General features: G+C 41.5%; 1 protein-coding gene across 1 annotated transcript in view; it reads left to right on the top strand.

The window, feature by feature from the left end:
- TMEM255B (transmembrane protein 255B) overlaps positions 1-16,355 on the top strand; it is a 66,930-nt gene that overhangs the window by 20,912 nt on the left and 29,663 nt on the right. The window contains exon 6 of the mRNA XM_017736977.1: positions 10,667-10,756. Coding sequence (XP_017592466.1) covers positions 10,667-10,756 — 90 coding nt within the window. The remainder of the gene's footprint in view (positions 1-10,666; positions 10,757-16,355) is intronic.

Below are 16,355 nucleotides of genomic sequence, written 5' to 3'. Positions count from 1 at the left end.
CTTCCTTGATCTAGTTCCTTATGGACTGGCATTTCATATTACACGTCTACAGGTGTATGCTTTCAGATTTTACCAGCACAGATTCATCAGCTAGACATGCAAATATTTATTTATATGTAAATATTATAATATAGAAATGTACTATGACATTATAACCACATAATACATGATCTGTAATATATGCTCACATATATGTATTTACAGCTGACATGTCCTGCAAACACCTGTGATAATGACAAAGAAGTCTATGCCACTGTGCCACTGACATTTTGTCTTTATTGGGCAAAATGCTTTTTATGCTCTTCGTAGATGTGTGTACCAGGTTGTTTCAGCTGGCAAAGCTGTAATGGGAAGCACAGTCAGGTCTGTAGCAATCTTTGTGCTCCATCATTAGGGCTGTGTCTGACATACCTTGAGAGATGCCACCAAGTACCTCCACCTGCAGCCTAGCACTGTAGTTCCTTCTCTCCCGCACAACCTCGTGCTGGTCCACTGGTTGTACCAGTCCCAGCTCTTACCCACCTCAGGTTTCTCACCTTGTGACAAAACATAGGATTAGCTCAGTCTCAGATAAGAAATGACCACGTTTTCACTGTTACCATTGGAAGAAAGAAATGGATTACTGATTACAAAGGAAAAATTTTTGAAAGACATACTTTGGGTTCTATTTGGGGAGCTTCCTCAGCAACCAGAATTACTTTAGTTTGCTTCTGGAAGCTTAAATTCTATAGAAACAGAAAGAAGATATATACCTATATGAATGAAAATACATATTACCATCACCACAGCTTATTTTCAGTACTGCAATCTTTAAAGACTGTCACCATTCTTTTGAGTCAGAGACTCAAAACACCAACTCAGTTTAAGTTCTCTATCTTAAGTGGCAGTCTTTTGGGATGTGGTTCCTTTCTGATCTGTGCTTGGGAACAGCACACAGGATTAAATGTACAATAGGGCACTTTTTAACTGCCAGTTTGTTTTCTTGTGTTGTTTATGTAATGAAAGTGTTGCTGTCACACAGTTGAAAACAAAAGTAAACCTTATGACCCATGAAATGTGTTTGGAGCAATAAAGATGTCAATTACTCTTCGTAGGAAGCAGGAGCATGGGATAGAAAGTCTCAGCAAGGAACCTGGGATGAGTTCTGGTGTGTGCATGGTGAAGAAAGTGAGGTGGGGTGTGCCCTGTGAAAAGGACAGGCAGTTGTTGGGCCTCTTGTTGAAGAATTAGCTCAAATTAAACAGCTGAGCATCCCTGATGGACAATCTTCCAGCCCTGTAGGTAGAATTTCACTACATGAAAACTTGTAATTTGTGCATTTCTGATAAAGAGTGTGTGTGTATCTTCAGAAACCAATGCAGTCACTGTGGAGTGAAAGAGGATTTGTAAAAACAGAGACTTTGGTGTAAAAATAGTTCTTGCTGCTAAAACAGTCAGCTCTAACAGTCTTGATCTATGTAAATTCCACCATTTTTTACCAGGAATCATAAACTTTTATGACACATGGTATCCTATGTATTTTTGGCTTGTTATTCTCATGCTGCTCTGAACAGCTGTTTAAGTCATGAAGTGACCTTGTTCCGGTTTAAGCAATAAAAGACCATCCATGAAAGGAAGTATGTGATTAATTCTGATAATGTCAGCACTGTTATCAGTGAATCTAAATTTATTTCACTTTTGCTCCCTTTCCTTTTAATGCTGTATTTAGTTTTTTCTTCTAGACTAAATTTTGTCCTTAAATGTGTAATCATTTTTAACTGTTCTTATCTAAGTGCTTTTGCTGATGTTTGCAAAGGGGAATTCATACCAGTTTGAAGTGCCTACTGGACTAAGACTTGATTAAGCTGGTTCCAAAACCATTAGCATTTCTTCAGCTGTGAGATCCAGGTGATTACTCTTTTCTGTATAAAGGTGGCCAGAGAACAGCACTATCTGGAAAAGCGCACTACACTGAACTGCCATGAGAAGCCCCAGTGCTCCCCTACATAGCAGTAAGAGTCTGAAACAGAGGGAAGGGGGTTGATCATACAGTCAGCAGCTAATTTAATGGGATGGAAGAAAAGTAGAGCATATGTACTGCACCTCCTTGAAGTAGAGAAGGTCAGCCACTAGGGAAGTTGGATCAATTCAAACTTGGGACAAAATGTGCTGCTTGCTAGAAGGAAAATCAGGAACTGCAGTAATGGTTACTGGGATATGATCTGGGGTTCTTAGATGTTGTGGAGGCTTAAAAGAGCAGTGGTAATAAAACTAACCCTGCACCAGGAAAAAAAAAAATTTTAGGTTTCCTTCTGTTTCTTAGAAAATGTAAAACAAGTACAGTTCAGTCTCATTTAAAAAAAAAATGTTTTAATAATATCTGTTGGACTCCAGTGAAGTCTAAGATTCTACCAAAATCCCAGGAGACCTGATAGTGCATCATCAGTGGTGGCATTTTAAGTGAATCAAGACAAGCATTTTACTCATCAGTGAAGGAATTATTTTGAATTTAATATGTGTTCATTTACACATATATCATATTCATTCTCTGATTGCAGTGTAATGGTGACTCCAGTTTCAAAGTCTTAAGTGCACAGAAACTGCTTGATATAGGGTTTTTATTCAGTAGATTGGTCATTCTAGTAGAGATTTGCTTGTAAAACAATTTGAAATAATTTTGTAGCTATTCTAAGTCTGGTTTTGTAGCTGATATTAGATTATGAGAGAAGAAAGAATGTATTAATCAGGTAACCTTTCCCAGTAATTTTGTTTCGTGTTTCATAATGGCTATTGATTTAATTCCCACCAATCTTTAATTTCTTGAAAAATTATAAAAATATAGGAAACTTTGTTTTTATTTCATATTTTATTTCATATAACCTTTTTCACATAAACGGTATCTTCTTATGTTTTATCAGGTTAGAAAAAAAGACAAGATGAGCTACAGAAAGAGTAAAGGAAATGCGTTGGTATAAGTTAAGGATTAATGCTCAAGAACACATTTCTAGAGGGTGGAAACAACAGAGACCTAGACAAGGGAACTGTTAGAGTTAGCATGCAACGTTTTATTTGAACAGTACAATGTTAAGGCAAAATGTTTCCATGCTACTCTTCTAGGTAACTGGAGTTGCAGAGGACTTTTAAGCTGCTGTACTGATCAGCTGTGAGGATGGCACATCTGACAGGGAGCAGGGAAGGAGGACGGGAGGGACGCTCAGTGGTGAATGGCTGGGGAGGCCTTGTGAGGAGCTTAACATCAAGGGTACTAGGGGACAGTTTGGAACTATGGGCTTTCATGCCCTAAAGGGAAATAGCAAGCAAACATGGCTGTGTGAGCCACCTCCAGTCATGGGGCGCAGCCCAGCCATCACACAACCCCGGGCATGTGTCCATGTGGTCAGATGCTGAATTCCCCCATCTCCATAACAAACTGTCACAGCAAATGGCACAAGTAAAGTTCCCAGCAACTCGAGCAGTCTGTTCATTAGTGAAGAAGTAGTCCCTGTCCTAAAGATGTCTGTGTGTGCCTTTAGGAGCTGGAGTAAGCACACTCAGAACCTGTGCTCTCTTTCTTTTCTTACTCAACTGTTCTGCATAAACCTTCTTGGGCTGGGGCAGAGCTAGGACCATGAAGTCACCCTGCTGCACATTTCCCATCCTTGGACACTTGTGCAGCCCCTTGCCTTTGTGTGTAGCCTGTATGATGAATTATCTACAAAAGCTGAGCAGCAATACCACTGGAAGAGAAGAAGAGAAAGCAGTGTGCCTACTTTTTACTGATGCCTACATATGATAAAAATTAACTGTGAGTACCTAAGGTATAACAAAAGGTATTCCAAATCCTGACTTTCACAATTTTGCCCTTCAGGAAGGATGTGAGGCAAGAAAAAAAGATAAATTTTCCAAATGAAAATTCTACCTTAATTTTGAAAGGGGATTTTAATCTTGTTTTTTTTCTTTGGCATAATAATTTATAACTCTCATGTGGTTTCTGTATTCTTTCCCCTTTTTTTATCTAATTAATTCAACCTTTTTATGTATGTGAGGTTGCTTAAATTTCTCATGGGACTTCTCTCTTGCCTGTGTTACACCAACTGGCCTTTTCCTGTTGGTATTTTTCCTAATTATCCCTGACATGATACTGGGAAACAGCAGACTTCTTCACAGGCAGTAAAACAAAAGACTCCTTGACCACAAACAACAAAATAACCCCAGTCCTTATGATTTATTCATTACAGCTAAAACCTAGCTTTTACTTTGATAATCCCTAGGACTGTAAATTACATGGAACAGGTGAAACAATCTATTATCTGCTGTCAGCACTTCTGCCTCCTTCCCTTCTGTCATGGCTGCATGGTGTCACCTTCACATTTGCACTGAGTCTAGTGCTCATCGCTCTCTACAGTCTTCTGATTTAACTCATTTGAGGGAATAAGTATTTTCTGCCTATGGAGTGAGTTTCATTGGCTTCCTATGTGTTTGGGTAAGCACAGGAGCTGGGATGCAGGGATGCAGCCCTTTGGGACAGAGCAGGAGAAAGGGCTGGACAGCAGGGAACCAAACTAAGGACTGGAGAAGAAGATGCCCTTTGAGTTGACCATGAGCAATCACACAGGCTCAAGTCTCTGCCCTGAGATGCTATTAATAACAGAGGGAAGGAAGAAAATCTGAATCAAAGATCTTTGTTTTTGCTGGTAAAACTGAACAACATATGACTGGACTTGCTGAGTTCAACAGTGAAAAGGCTGTAGTTTTCTTACTTGGTCACTTGATCTAAGAATGAGACTTTAGAATCTAAACACCTGACAACACAGAATCATAGAATCACAGGATGGTTTAGGTTGGGAAGGACCTTAAAGAGAAGATAACCTAGTTCCAACCCCCCTGTCATGGACAGGGATATCTTCTGCTAGGCCAGGTTGCTCAAACCCCATCCAACCTGGCCTTGGACAGTTCCAGGGATGTGGCATCCACAGGTTCTCTGGGCAACCTGTTCCAGTGCTTCACCACCTTTACAGTAAGGAATTTCTTCCTAATACCTAATCTAAGGCTTCCCTCTTTTAGTTTGAAGCCATTCCCCCTTGTCCTCTCACTACCTTATGAAAAGTCCCTCTCCAGCTTTTTCGTAGGGTTCCCTTAGGAACTGGACCGCATATCATGAAAGTCTTTCACCGTTACGAATTTCTGTCATTGTACCTAGTGCACGGCTATGACTGCAGTTGGCGTTAATGAATAACGAACATGGTGTAATCCTATCTCCTGTGGTGTGACAACTCCCCAGCAGAGCCTCAATTACAGCCATGCCATTATTTAAGAACCAACCTTTGGAAAGAGTATGTTGTCAGGCCATAAATTGTGGAGCACATTACCTGGTGTTGTGAGAAACCTCCTAATTAGCTCAGTTGTGAAAACTGTAGGAGTCTTGCCCATGTTTCACTTTCATGACAGCAGCAAAACATTTGTCCTAAGGGAAGGGAAAACTGTTGTGTTGTGCTGTTGTGTGAGAAGGGGCCACACAGGACAGGGCATTCCAAATTAGAGAAAATTAACTCACAATTGAAGTACTTACATACAGACCCATTTCACAAGACAGGCAGTGCTTAGTTGACAGCAGCATCTGAAATACAGTGCAGTGCAATGAGTTTAATTGTCTTAATTTTGTGGGCTATTAATCTACAGACTCGCTGAGGTACCATGGTAACAGATGCAGCTCCTGGCTGAGATTGGTTTTTCCAGTTCCCTGGTTGCACCAGGGTGGAAAATCATTCTCTGTTTTGGATTTGTGATAAGAGTTTTTGTAAACTTCTACATCATCATCCCCATTGAAAAAGTGCAGCAGACTTATTTAAGCCTATATTAAATTCTGATCTTGGGGACATGGGGAAATCAAACCAGTAAAAAGGCCCACAGAATTAAACTGTAATTTGGGGAATGTAATTTTAGGGGCAGCCTACAACAAACTGCGCCATGCATTTATTTTCCAAATACTTGAACCTGTGTGGGAATAAAAAAGGACTTTACAAACCTGTGGCATAACATTTACACAGCGTTTTGCAAAGACTTAACTTTCTAGAGCAAAAAATACTGAGTTACAGTGTTTCTCAATTTACATTGATCAGGGTAATTCTGATTCCTTCTCTGCCTGGAAAAGAATCCCAGAGAGGCTTGATGAACAGCACAATGCTTGGAGACATTAGGGGATGTGCAGTGCAGAAGTAGCCATTTAGCATGAGCAAAGTGAGTCTGTTAGATGTAATGTAACTTGCATCTAGTACCAAGGTGATTTTGAAAACAAAAATCCATGCATTTTTCAGTCTCTGATCTGCTTGGTCTAAATTGAGAGAGTGAGGCCTCTCACACAATATCTGGTGCTAGAAATGACTGTTATTATCTGAGACATTTTGGCTGAGGATAGGTAAGGGCTAAATTAGAATCACGAGGAAACCAGGGATGTGCCGGAACTGAGAGTCTAGCTAGCTCCCAGAAGTATTCCTCAGGGATGTTGGAAACAGCCAGAGAGGTGCCAGCCTGTGGCCAGCATGTGCTAATGCTGCAGCGCAGTGTGGTTTTCTTTGGGTCTGCTGGCAGATGTTGGCTGCAGGTCTCTCTGCATGTGACACAGCAGGGACATGTCACCAGCAGCATGTCATTCAGCACACAGCGTGCCTGGGGACCTGAGGGGCAGTGTTTGTGTGCAGTGTGTGCATGAGAGTGTGGCTGCAGCTGGGGTGGCCTCATCAAACTACCTCTTGGGTCTGGTCTGTGGCCAGCTCTTATCTCCAAAAATGTGAATTGTTGTGGAAGACTTGGTTGCCAACTCTCTGTGCCAGGTGCATTTCTGGCAGCTGAGCAAGAGTCTGTGACTAGCATCCGTGGCTACTGTGTATCCCCTGCTGCCTTCACTAGTCTTGCGTGGACAGGAGGGTGACGGTGCAGGCAGTGGTGTTGTATGCCTGCTGAAGGACAGGAGGTTGTCCAAGACAGGTGAATTCTGAAAAAAAATGCATGCCTTTTCTGAAAGAAGGCAGCATGCAAGAATCTAGCAGTCCAGTCGTTCACTAGTTTTGCATTTTTAAGCGTTTTCATATTTCTGTGATACTGCTGAAGATAGATTACAGCTCTTCAGTTAATAATGGTTACAGAAGTCCCTCATTCCATGTGCTATTTTGCTCTCCCTTTTGCTAAAACCCCTCTGTTAAACAACTGCCTTTTGGGTTTGATTGTTAGGCCCACACTGAAAACACAGAGTTTTCAGTGTTTAATAAATGGTTTTATGGCTCCCTTGTAAATAACCAAATTACTGTACTCTATACAAGAACCAGGTGCAAACATGTTCTGGGGGCAATAGCTATAGACAAGCACACCAGTGGAACAGCAAGAGCAAAACTGTTTATTGAACAGCTGTTCAAATATATTCCTATAAATAATGAATAGTTGTCCTGACAAAACATAATGCTGTTGAAAATGGATATAAGATGATGTGATGGATCAGTATTTATTTTTTAAAAGTGCTATTTCTTTTACATGTCAACAAGCATTCTCTATCTTTAAATGAACTCTGTTGCTTTTCTTTCTAGACAGTCCTAGACTGTCTCCAGCAATCCCCTACTACTCAGGAAAATTAGCTTTTGAATTTACAACAGCTCTTCATTTAGTTGTCTTGGCAATTTTCAGAAGTAATTAATTTTGTGCTCAGTTTTTTGTGTTTCTCACATTCTTAATAAGCAATGAGAGTTTTAAGAGAGAATATAAATCTGTAATTTTATTTGAAGGAGGTTTTTTTGTGTTGTTCTTGTATTATTACTTCTTTTATCGTTCAAATATCTATAAGGCAATTTAAGTCATAAAAAGCTCTCAGTGTCACATTCTGCCACTTTGACATCATAATAAGTATGACTTCAGTCAGGAAATGGTATTGATTCTAAAGGGATGGCTCACTGAAGTAGTTGCTAGTAGGCATGGATAAGATCAGCAGCTCTGGCTGTAAACCTTTGACTTGCACACAACTCCTTGGAAGGGTAGGTGATCTCCAACATGACAGAGGAGTGCAAAGCCAACTCCATAGCTCCTGTCTATACTGTGATTTACTGCACCTTTATATGTGGTCCCCTAAGGCTATATGGTGAAACTGAAATGCCAGCACACTCATTAGGTGATTTAAGCTATCTCCATGAGTGGAAAATGTTGGTTTGGGGATTGTAGATCATCAATAAATTGTTCATGTGTGAAATGAAAAGCCACCTTGAGGTCAGCTTCCAGTAAGTTCAACTTGAGCTCAGGCAATTTGGAAACACCTGGCTTAGCCCACTAATTAGTTGATTGACTGCTATGACTTGAAAAACAAGATAGAGGTATCAGACAATAATGGCTTAATCAGAACTTTTAAACACTGCTGCTTTTTCAAATAAAGAGATCAGGATCTGTAGCAAATGCAGCTGCCACAGGGCAGCACAGCCCACTGCTCTGCAGTGATAGGAGTCCACAGCCTTCTAGATCTGATGAATTGCATGCCAAGATCTTTAGACAACCAAATTCATGAGACATGACCTTCCACACTGGAGAGCTACGGGCTAGCAGAGGTTGAAGGGTGAGGCAGCCAACAGTGCTTTCCTAGGGTTTCAGCCAGATGGAGCTGGCTGCAGGGGGAATGCAGCAGGTTCCCAAGATCTGACGGTATCATCAGCCTCAGCCACGTTTGTGTGCCCCTTTTGTCCCCATGCTGAGGATTCAATTCCACAGCAATCCCTATGGCAGTGCTGATTTGCCTCTGATTGCATGAGACATGAGCTAAGGAGAGATTAAAGGAATGTGTCAGAAACCATTGTGATCCTTCTGCTTTTAAGTTGCTTGTTTTTTTGCCAATTCACCAAGAGCTCTTATCTCCAAATACGTGATGTTGCTTTGACTTATGTGTCCAAGCTGCGGGCTTATATGGCTGTAGTTTTTTACTTGTCCAATATAAATTTTTTTGAGAAAATCACCAATGCTGCATCCCCTGGAAGCTCTACTGACATTGTACTGTGCTTAACCTAGCTCAAGCTAGAGTCCATTTTTCAAGTGAGTTAGTGATGCCTTACAGATTTGTGAAAATGGGATCTAGGTAATGCAGATCTGGATTTTGTATAGGCAAAAGGATATATGAACTGTATGGATGTAATTTTGGTAATTTGTACCTGGGCATTTCAGGAGTACATGTTGTGAAGGAGCACTTAATGACTAGTAAATAACAAAAACATTCCACATTATTAACTGAATCCCTTTTCCATGTGCTCTATCAATAAAAGATGCTGTCCTGTCAGTTTTTAAGAAAATCTTTTAATCTGTTGCTGTTATTAACTATAACTTAATACTGTTGTAAATTAAAATGAACCTATTGTATAGGGTGTTTCAAAGGGTTCCTCTTGTGACTTTGCCTGAGAAGTGCCAGAGACATTACATTAAAAACATAGCCAGAGAGTGCATGTTAGGTTCACCTTATACCCTGCAGGAACCCACTCATCCAAACTCAGGATGCAGAGTCCTCAACGTCACAAAACCCTCTACTCTGGGAGATGAAGGATTGACAGCATCTCTTCCTCTTCTGATGGCATTGGGGCTAACCAGCCCAGGGGATCACCTTGCCAAGTGTAGAGTTGGTCTTTCAGGACTTCATCTCACCTGGCTCACAGCACTGCACCCTTCAGGCGGGACCTCAAAATCCAGTGTCATCTCAGAAGCATGTGCCAACAGCACTCCGACTGGTCCCTGGTGGAGATGTATTCCATGTTCTTTCTAAGTCCTGTTGCACTCTCCAGAGTGAATTGGGCAGGAAACTTGCCGTGTCTGGGATTGTTCTAGCCCTGCAGTTGCTGTCAGAGCTGCAGCACAGCGAGCAGGAGCCTCAGGATGCCCAAAGTGCACAGCCTTTCACCCCGAGCCCTCCATACCACCACACTGCTTGTGCCAGACCTGTGCTCCAGCACTGCACCATCCACAATCCTGCTGAGAGAGAATTAATGAATGAAGCAGTCTGGGAGGTAGAACAAGGTCTGAAGCTATGGCTAGTAGGCTAATGAAGACAGTGTGCTGTCTGTGCTGCAGCTGGGACACTCACTGAGCTCTGCTGTGCTCTGCTGTGCCCACTCTGAGGCTGGAAACCCCAACAAGGGCAGGGACCAAGGCAGCACACCCCAGCCCTTCCACAGGTACCAGTCCTGTGAATCTCTGATTTTTTTGTGGCATAAGCTATTTGGGATGACAAAAGATTTTGAATAGTTCACAGGCTAGTTATTAACTTACTAAGGATGTCTTTATCTGTTGGTGTGAAATAATACCACATAGTAAAGCTCTAAAGATTTATGTGATCCAATGGAAACATGACTTTTTGCCATGTCCCTATGGCAAAGCTCTGCTGTTTTATTAAATAAGTTGATTTGGAAGAAATCACCTTTGAATTTAATAACTCTTGCAGCTGACCTAATTTTCTCTTGAAAGATTTAAACTTTTTCTAGTAGGCTTGGTGGTCTGTCAACTCAGCATCAAGAATTTCTGCCTTTTTACTACTGCATGAGTGTCATCCTGACACACTGATCTAAAGTGAATTACAGCAGCGGAAACCATAATTTCAGAATACTTGAAAAACTAGTGTAATTGTTTTACTTAAAGAATTTTACTGAAAACATTGCTCCATCTGTTATTCTCTTCTCAGTTGGTGGCCTCCATCGTGTTTATCAGCTTTGGTGTGGTGGCAGCCTTCTGTTGTGCAATAGTTGATGGAGTGTTCGCAGCACGGCACATAGTAAGTACAGTGATTTTGTAATCTTTCAATTTGGATTATTTATGTCATTTCTAGCAGGAAAGTATTTTCTTTTGGTTTATATTTAGCAGTATATTAGGGTTTTGATTGTTCTTGGTGGAGATTCCAAATAGAGAGGTGATATAAAATGATGTAATGAAAGGCATGCTAAAAGGTATATCTGCTTAGAAAAGGAAGGCATTTCAACCACTACCAGCATTTGTTTCCTATTGCACAAAGGCTTTGTGGGCACAGACAGTGATGAGCACCAGAAGACCTGATGGGATTTGAGTATTCCAGTTTATATGTTAGAAATGTGTTGTTTGCTGTTCTATCTTTTGTGATAGAATACCTGAAAATCAGTCTAAACCCTAGCTTTTAATTGAGCTTTGATTTCCAAAATCATCAGGAAATAAGTAGTTATACGTGTTAATAGACATTAGAGGTCAGATGTAGTATGCTAAATAATACAGCAACTGTGATGGTATATTAGCCTCTCTCTGCTATGAAATACCATGGGCCTGCTCATCTTTCTGCTTTTGTTCATTGAGGGGCAGCATAACCACACTGGCATCAGTGGAACCCTACTTGAATTTCTGTTAGCAAATACCTCAGAATAACTAGGCTTTAGATCACTTGGAACATAAAGTTATAAACTGTTTTATATTTTACTGTTATTGAAGAGGGCTTTGAACCAAACGTGGGTTTCAGAGTCACACATGTATTGCATAAGACAAGAGACATCTATTGGTATAACCAACTGAAGCGTGCAATGTGAGCATGGATAAATGCTCTGGATTGTAGGATTGATGTTTTGTGCTATACAGACCCTGCATGATGCTGAAGTGGCCTGCTTTTTCTTGGATTTACCCTGTAGCTGGTCTGGATGACACCTGGTTTAACTGTCTCTGATTAGCATAGGCCCAGGGAGCCTTTCCATGGGAGCTGCTTAAAAGAGGAGGGGAGCAAATTCCTATTTAGATTCCCTGCTCCAGAAAAATCAGTGGTTGAGCCCTGGAAAACCACTGCCACTTATCGAAATTTTGGACCTGTCCTGGAGTGGCTGAGGGAACTGGGGTTGGGAGGTTATTTATTTGAAAGGAGGTCATAGTGAGGGGAAGGTCAGTCTCTTCTGCTATGTTCCACTTGGAAGTTTGAGAAGAAATGGCCTTAAGTTGAGCCAGGGGAGATTCAGATTGGATACTGAGAGAGTGGTTAAGCATTGGAGAAAAGTTTCCCAGGAAGATGGTGGAGTCACCATTTCTGGAAGTGTTCAAGAGGTATCTGGATGTGTCACTTAGGGATATGGTGTAGCGGTGATTTAAGGTTGATGGTAGGACTGGATGATCCTGAAGGTCTCTTCCAACCTAGATGATTCTGTGATTGTGTAATTTCCCAGGAGCTGGACTTATCTCTGTCCTGCTTTAATGTGATCATTAGGAAGTGTTCAGATGGCACTTGTACAGTCTTACACCTTATAACTGCAGTGCAGCTGTGCAGCCACAGCCCCCCACTGCTTGGGGGTAGACACAGCTTCTCTGAGGCAAGGTACTGTGTCAGGGGACAGTGTGTGCTCAATCTCAAGCACAGAGACAGGCGTCCCCCCTCTCTCCTTTCTAGGTGTCTTCAGTAGGAGAACACCAAGGCATAAAGTCATTGCACTCACCCAAGTAAAACACATTTTACAATCTGGGGTGCAGTTCTGTGTCTGGTTAGGTCAGTGTCTGGATATGACTGCATCCCCTATGCAGAGCTGGAGGCTGGAAGGGGCTGGTCACCATCCAGCCATTCCCCAGAGTGCTGGAGATGTACAGCCCAATAACATGATCCTGCTTCAGTCACATCATGACAGGATTCATGGAAATCCACGTCCATTTGTTTACATTTGGGCTTAGTTTTGTGTGTCACAGCTATCTATTGCTGTCTCCTTCACCTATTGCAGAGCAAAGAAATACTAAGTAGCACCATTTGTTGGAAAACTAATTTACATCTCAGTATGATCACACTCACTTCAACTCATTCTCCTCTGCTTAATAAGGAACTTGATAGGATAAGGTGAAGTAAACGTGTACATCACCAAATTTCTCTGACTAAAACACCTGGGAAAGTCTGTAGGGTTGATAGTGTAAGTGTGCTCCCAATGTAATTTACAGGAATGGTGGGGCCTTATCAAAAGAACATGTGCCATGCAGACTACGGTGTCATTGCCACTGTGTTATGTCCTTTTTGCATCACAGCTCATTTCCTACAGGAAGAGCATCAGCACCACATTCAGTCCATTCCCTACAGGCAGTACCAGCCTTTTTCAGACCTGGGTTGTGCTGTTGCCACTTTGTCCACTGCCTTTGGGACATAACTGCTGAAGAGTTGGACTAAACTGTCCTCCAGTCAGGGAAAGGACAAATTCCTGCCATGTCATAGCAGGTGGCTAGCCTATACTAAAGCCATAAGCTTTTTGTGAGAAATGGTAGCTAAAGCCAAGCAGTCTTCAGAATGACAACAAATATAACATCCTTCACACAAATTTGAAATAAGAAATGTGTCCCCTTCTTCATTTTGCTTTTAGCTTCATTTGAGCTGGGAAGGATGTGAAGAGGACAAATCACATAATTACAGATTTTTCCTAGTATGTGCCTGCAGTGGAGTGGGGACTACCATTGTTGCACATTTTCTCCTGCTCTTATAAAACTTGTGGATAGAATAATAAAATACTTTTCTCTGTTTTATTTCCTTCCCAAGAAGGCATGAAATTGACAACATTTCTTCCAGGAAATGGATGTATTTCAGAAAAGAGATACTTAAATTATTTAAGACTTACTTTGCTTTATAGAAAGCTCTGGATCACACCATTTATAAAATTAAGAGCACTGAAGGAAATGTAGCTTGATTTAAAATAGCAGTAGCTTATTTTAAAAATACTGCAGATGTAATTCACCTTTAAAAAAAACCCAAACCAGAATCAAGTGAAATAAATCAAAGTTGAAATTAAAGTGTAGTGATGTTATTTCCGAAAAATATGGTGATTAAAGGAATTTATGTGCATTTATGTTTGCTTGAGACATTTTGTTATTTAGCAGACAAGAATAGTCCAATTGTGCTATTGGAGATCATTCTACAACCTCCTCCCACCACACCCTGCCACACCTCAGCTACACATTATTCTCTGCAGTACCTGCAACCTATTATTCATGACTGCAAGCCTTGACCATTGCCACATGATCCTTAGCTTTGCAGTTGTGCTCCAGGAAGAGCCTAAAATAGCCAGCAGCAAGAAATCCAGGTATGAAGTGAATAAATTGCCTTTTCCAACCTAGTGTATTCTGTGATTCTGTGAAGGAAAAGCTGGGTGCTATGGAAGTCAGAGTTGCTTGTCCAAGTTAAGATCTAGAATGCACACCAAACCAAGCAGTATTACGTTGTTCCTCTCCTCTTCTGCAAAGCCACTTCTGTGTAATATAGATTTAATTTAATTTCAGCTGACCTAGTTTCTTCCTCTTGATAGTGATGGCTTAAGGAATTAATTAAAATAGAATATATCATCAGGTGCTAAGCCCTGAAATGAACCTGAGAACAAACCTAGCTGAACTAGAGGATATTAAAACACTCCTGGATTCGGATCTTCGCCCACATGGTTTAAGTGCAGCTTGTGGACTGCTGAAGTGTATCAGCTGGGTAATTACCCACTGATTTGGGAGTTTAGATACTAAACTTGAGATATTTGCCTTCTCTTTATATATGTTAACTCAAAACACTGTTCAATGAGACAGGCATTTTATGTAAACTCACTTTCTGGGAGGCACAGAGACAAGGCGATGGGAAAATGGAGTCTTTGATCTGAGGGATGCTCATGCAAATTGAGCTCTGGTTTGTAGAACTCCAAAGCTTCTCTATTAAGTAGTGTCAAGTTGTCAGCCCCGACCTAGTGCACAAATAGCTGCATTATAAATACATTCTATGTGATGAAGGTCTGCTGGTTTCTGTGGTACGAGCAGTTCCCTGGCAGAGGCGCAGAGACGCCCGCCCAGCAGTGCCCTGTGGGCTCCCAGCTGCTCCCTGAGGCCTGGGCAGAGGATGCTGGTGCTGCATGTGTGCCCTCAGGAGCTGGCAGCACCATCCGGGGCTTGCATACCCCGCGGCCGAGGATGTCAATCCTCTGCCCATCTTTGGAGCTTCTCATGCAGGTTACAGACGCTCAGGCAAGAACAGCAGCAGGGTGACTGGCGGCTTTGCCGGCCACCGCGGCATTTTACTACAGGGTGACTCCATATGCCCTTGGCATGGAACACAGGCCACAGTCTTGCACACTACAGGCCAGATGCTGTAAAAAGCCATTTGAAAATGTTCTGAGCAAGCCTGTTGGCTTTCCCTTTGAAGAAAAAACAAAATAGTTGTATTCCATGTCTAATAAAGTTGTTACCTTGACAACAGTTGGTAGAAAGCACAACTCAAAGAATAATTTCTCACTGGAATTAAGTTAGATGGATTCTCTGGAGAACAGCACTAAATGCATTTTACGTTCTCCATGTTGCCACATGAGACAAAATTACAGCTAATTACTTTTAATTCCATTTCCATCCTGCATGACTCATTAATATAATAGCATGGCATAGCATATACCATAAAAAGCATCCAAAGCAGTGTGGTCAGCTGGTCAGGGGAGGTGATTTGCCCCTCTGCTCTGCTCTGGTGAGACCCCACCTGGAGTGCTGTATCCAGCTCTGGAGTCCTCATCAATACAGAAAGGACATGGACCCCTTTGGGCAAGTCCAGAGCAGCACCACAAAGATGATCAGAGAGATGAAGCACCACTCCTGTGAAGACAGGCTGAGATAGCTGGGGTTGTTTAGCCTGGAGAGGAGAAGGGTCCATGGAAACCAGCTGGGGCCTTATAAGCCCTAAAGGGGCTTATAAGAAAGATAGAGACAAAATTTTTGGCAGGGACTGTTTTGATAGGACAAGGGGTCATGGTTTTAAACTAAAAGAGGGTCAATTTAGATTAAATATAAGGAAGAATTTTTTGCGATGAGGGTGGTAAAACACTGAAACAGGTTTCCCAGAGGGGTAGGTGGTAGGTGCCCCAGCCCTGGAAACATTCAAGGTCAGGTTGGACAGGACTCTGCAGCCTGGTCTAGTTGAAGATGCTCATTGTTACTAGATGGGCTTTAAAGGTCTCTTCCAACCCAAAGTATTCTGTGAATCTGTGAAAGTCTGTGCAGTTGTATTTTTGGTTTTTTAGTAGAGGGAGTACTAAACATTTATAACTGAAAGCTAGTGCTAGTTCAGTAGTGATTTTTATATTGAGGGTCCACCAAGGTAAAATTGTTTCATTTGTGATCTTCCTAAAGAAAAATGATTTATTTCATTTAACACAGGAAAGGTTGACAGGTAAATTGATCATGGCCTCTCTAATGTATCAGTGTAGTCAAAGGTTATCTGATAGCAAAGGGTTTTAGTCTCTTGCAAAAAACAAAGTAAATGCAGTGAGTTGAAGTCAATGCTAAAGAGATTCAAACCATGGAGCAGACATGGTTTTGACAATAATGAATTATGGAAGCAGCTTTGTCAAGGTTATGGATAGTTCTCCATCACTGAAATATTTAAA

The sequence above is a fragment of the Corvus brachyrhynchos genome, unplaced genomic scaffold (genome assembly GCF_000691975.1).
Source record: "Corvus brachyrhynchos isolate BGI_N302 unplaced genomic scaffold, ASM69197v1 scaffold83, whole genome shotgun sequence".
Classification (NCBI taxonomy): domain Eukaryota; kingdom Metazoa; phylum Chordata; class Aves; order Passeriformes; family Corvidae; genus Corvus; species Corvus brachyrhynchos.
The sequence above is the reverse complement of the archived record's forward strand: the minus strand, read 5'-3'. Positions and strand labels throughout refer to the sequence as shown.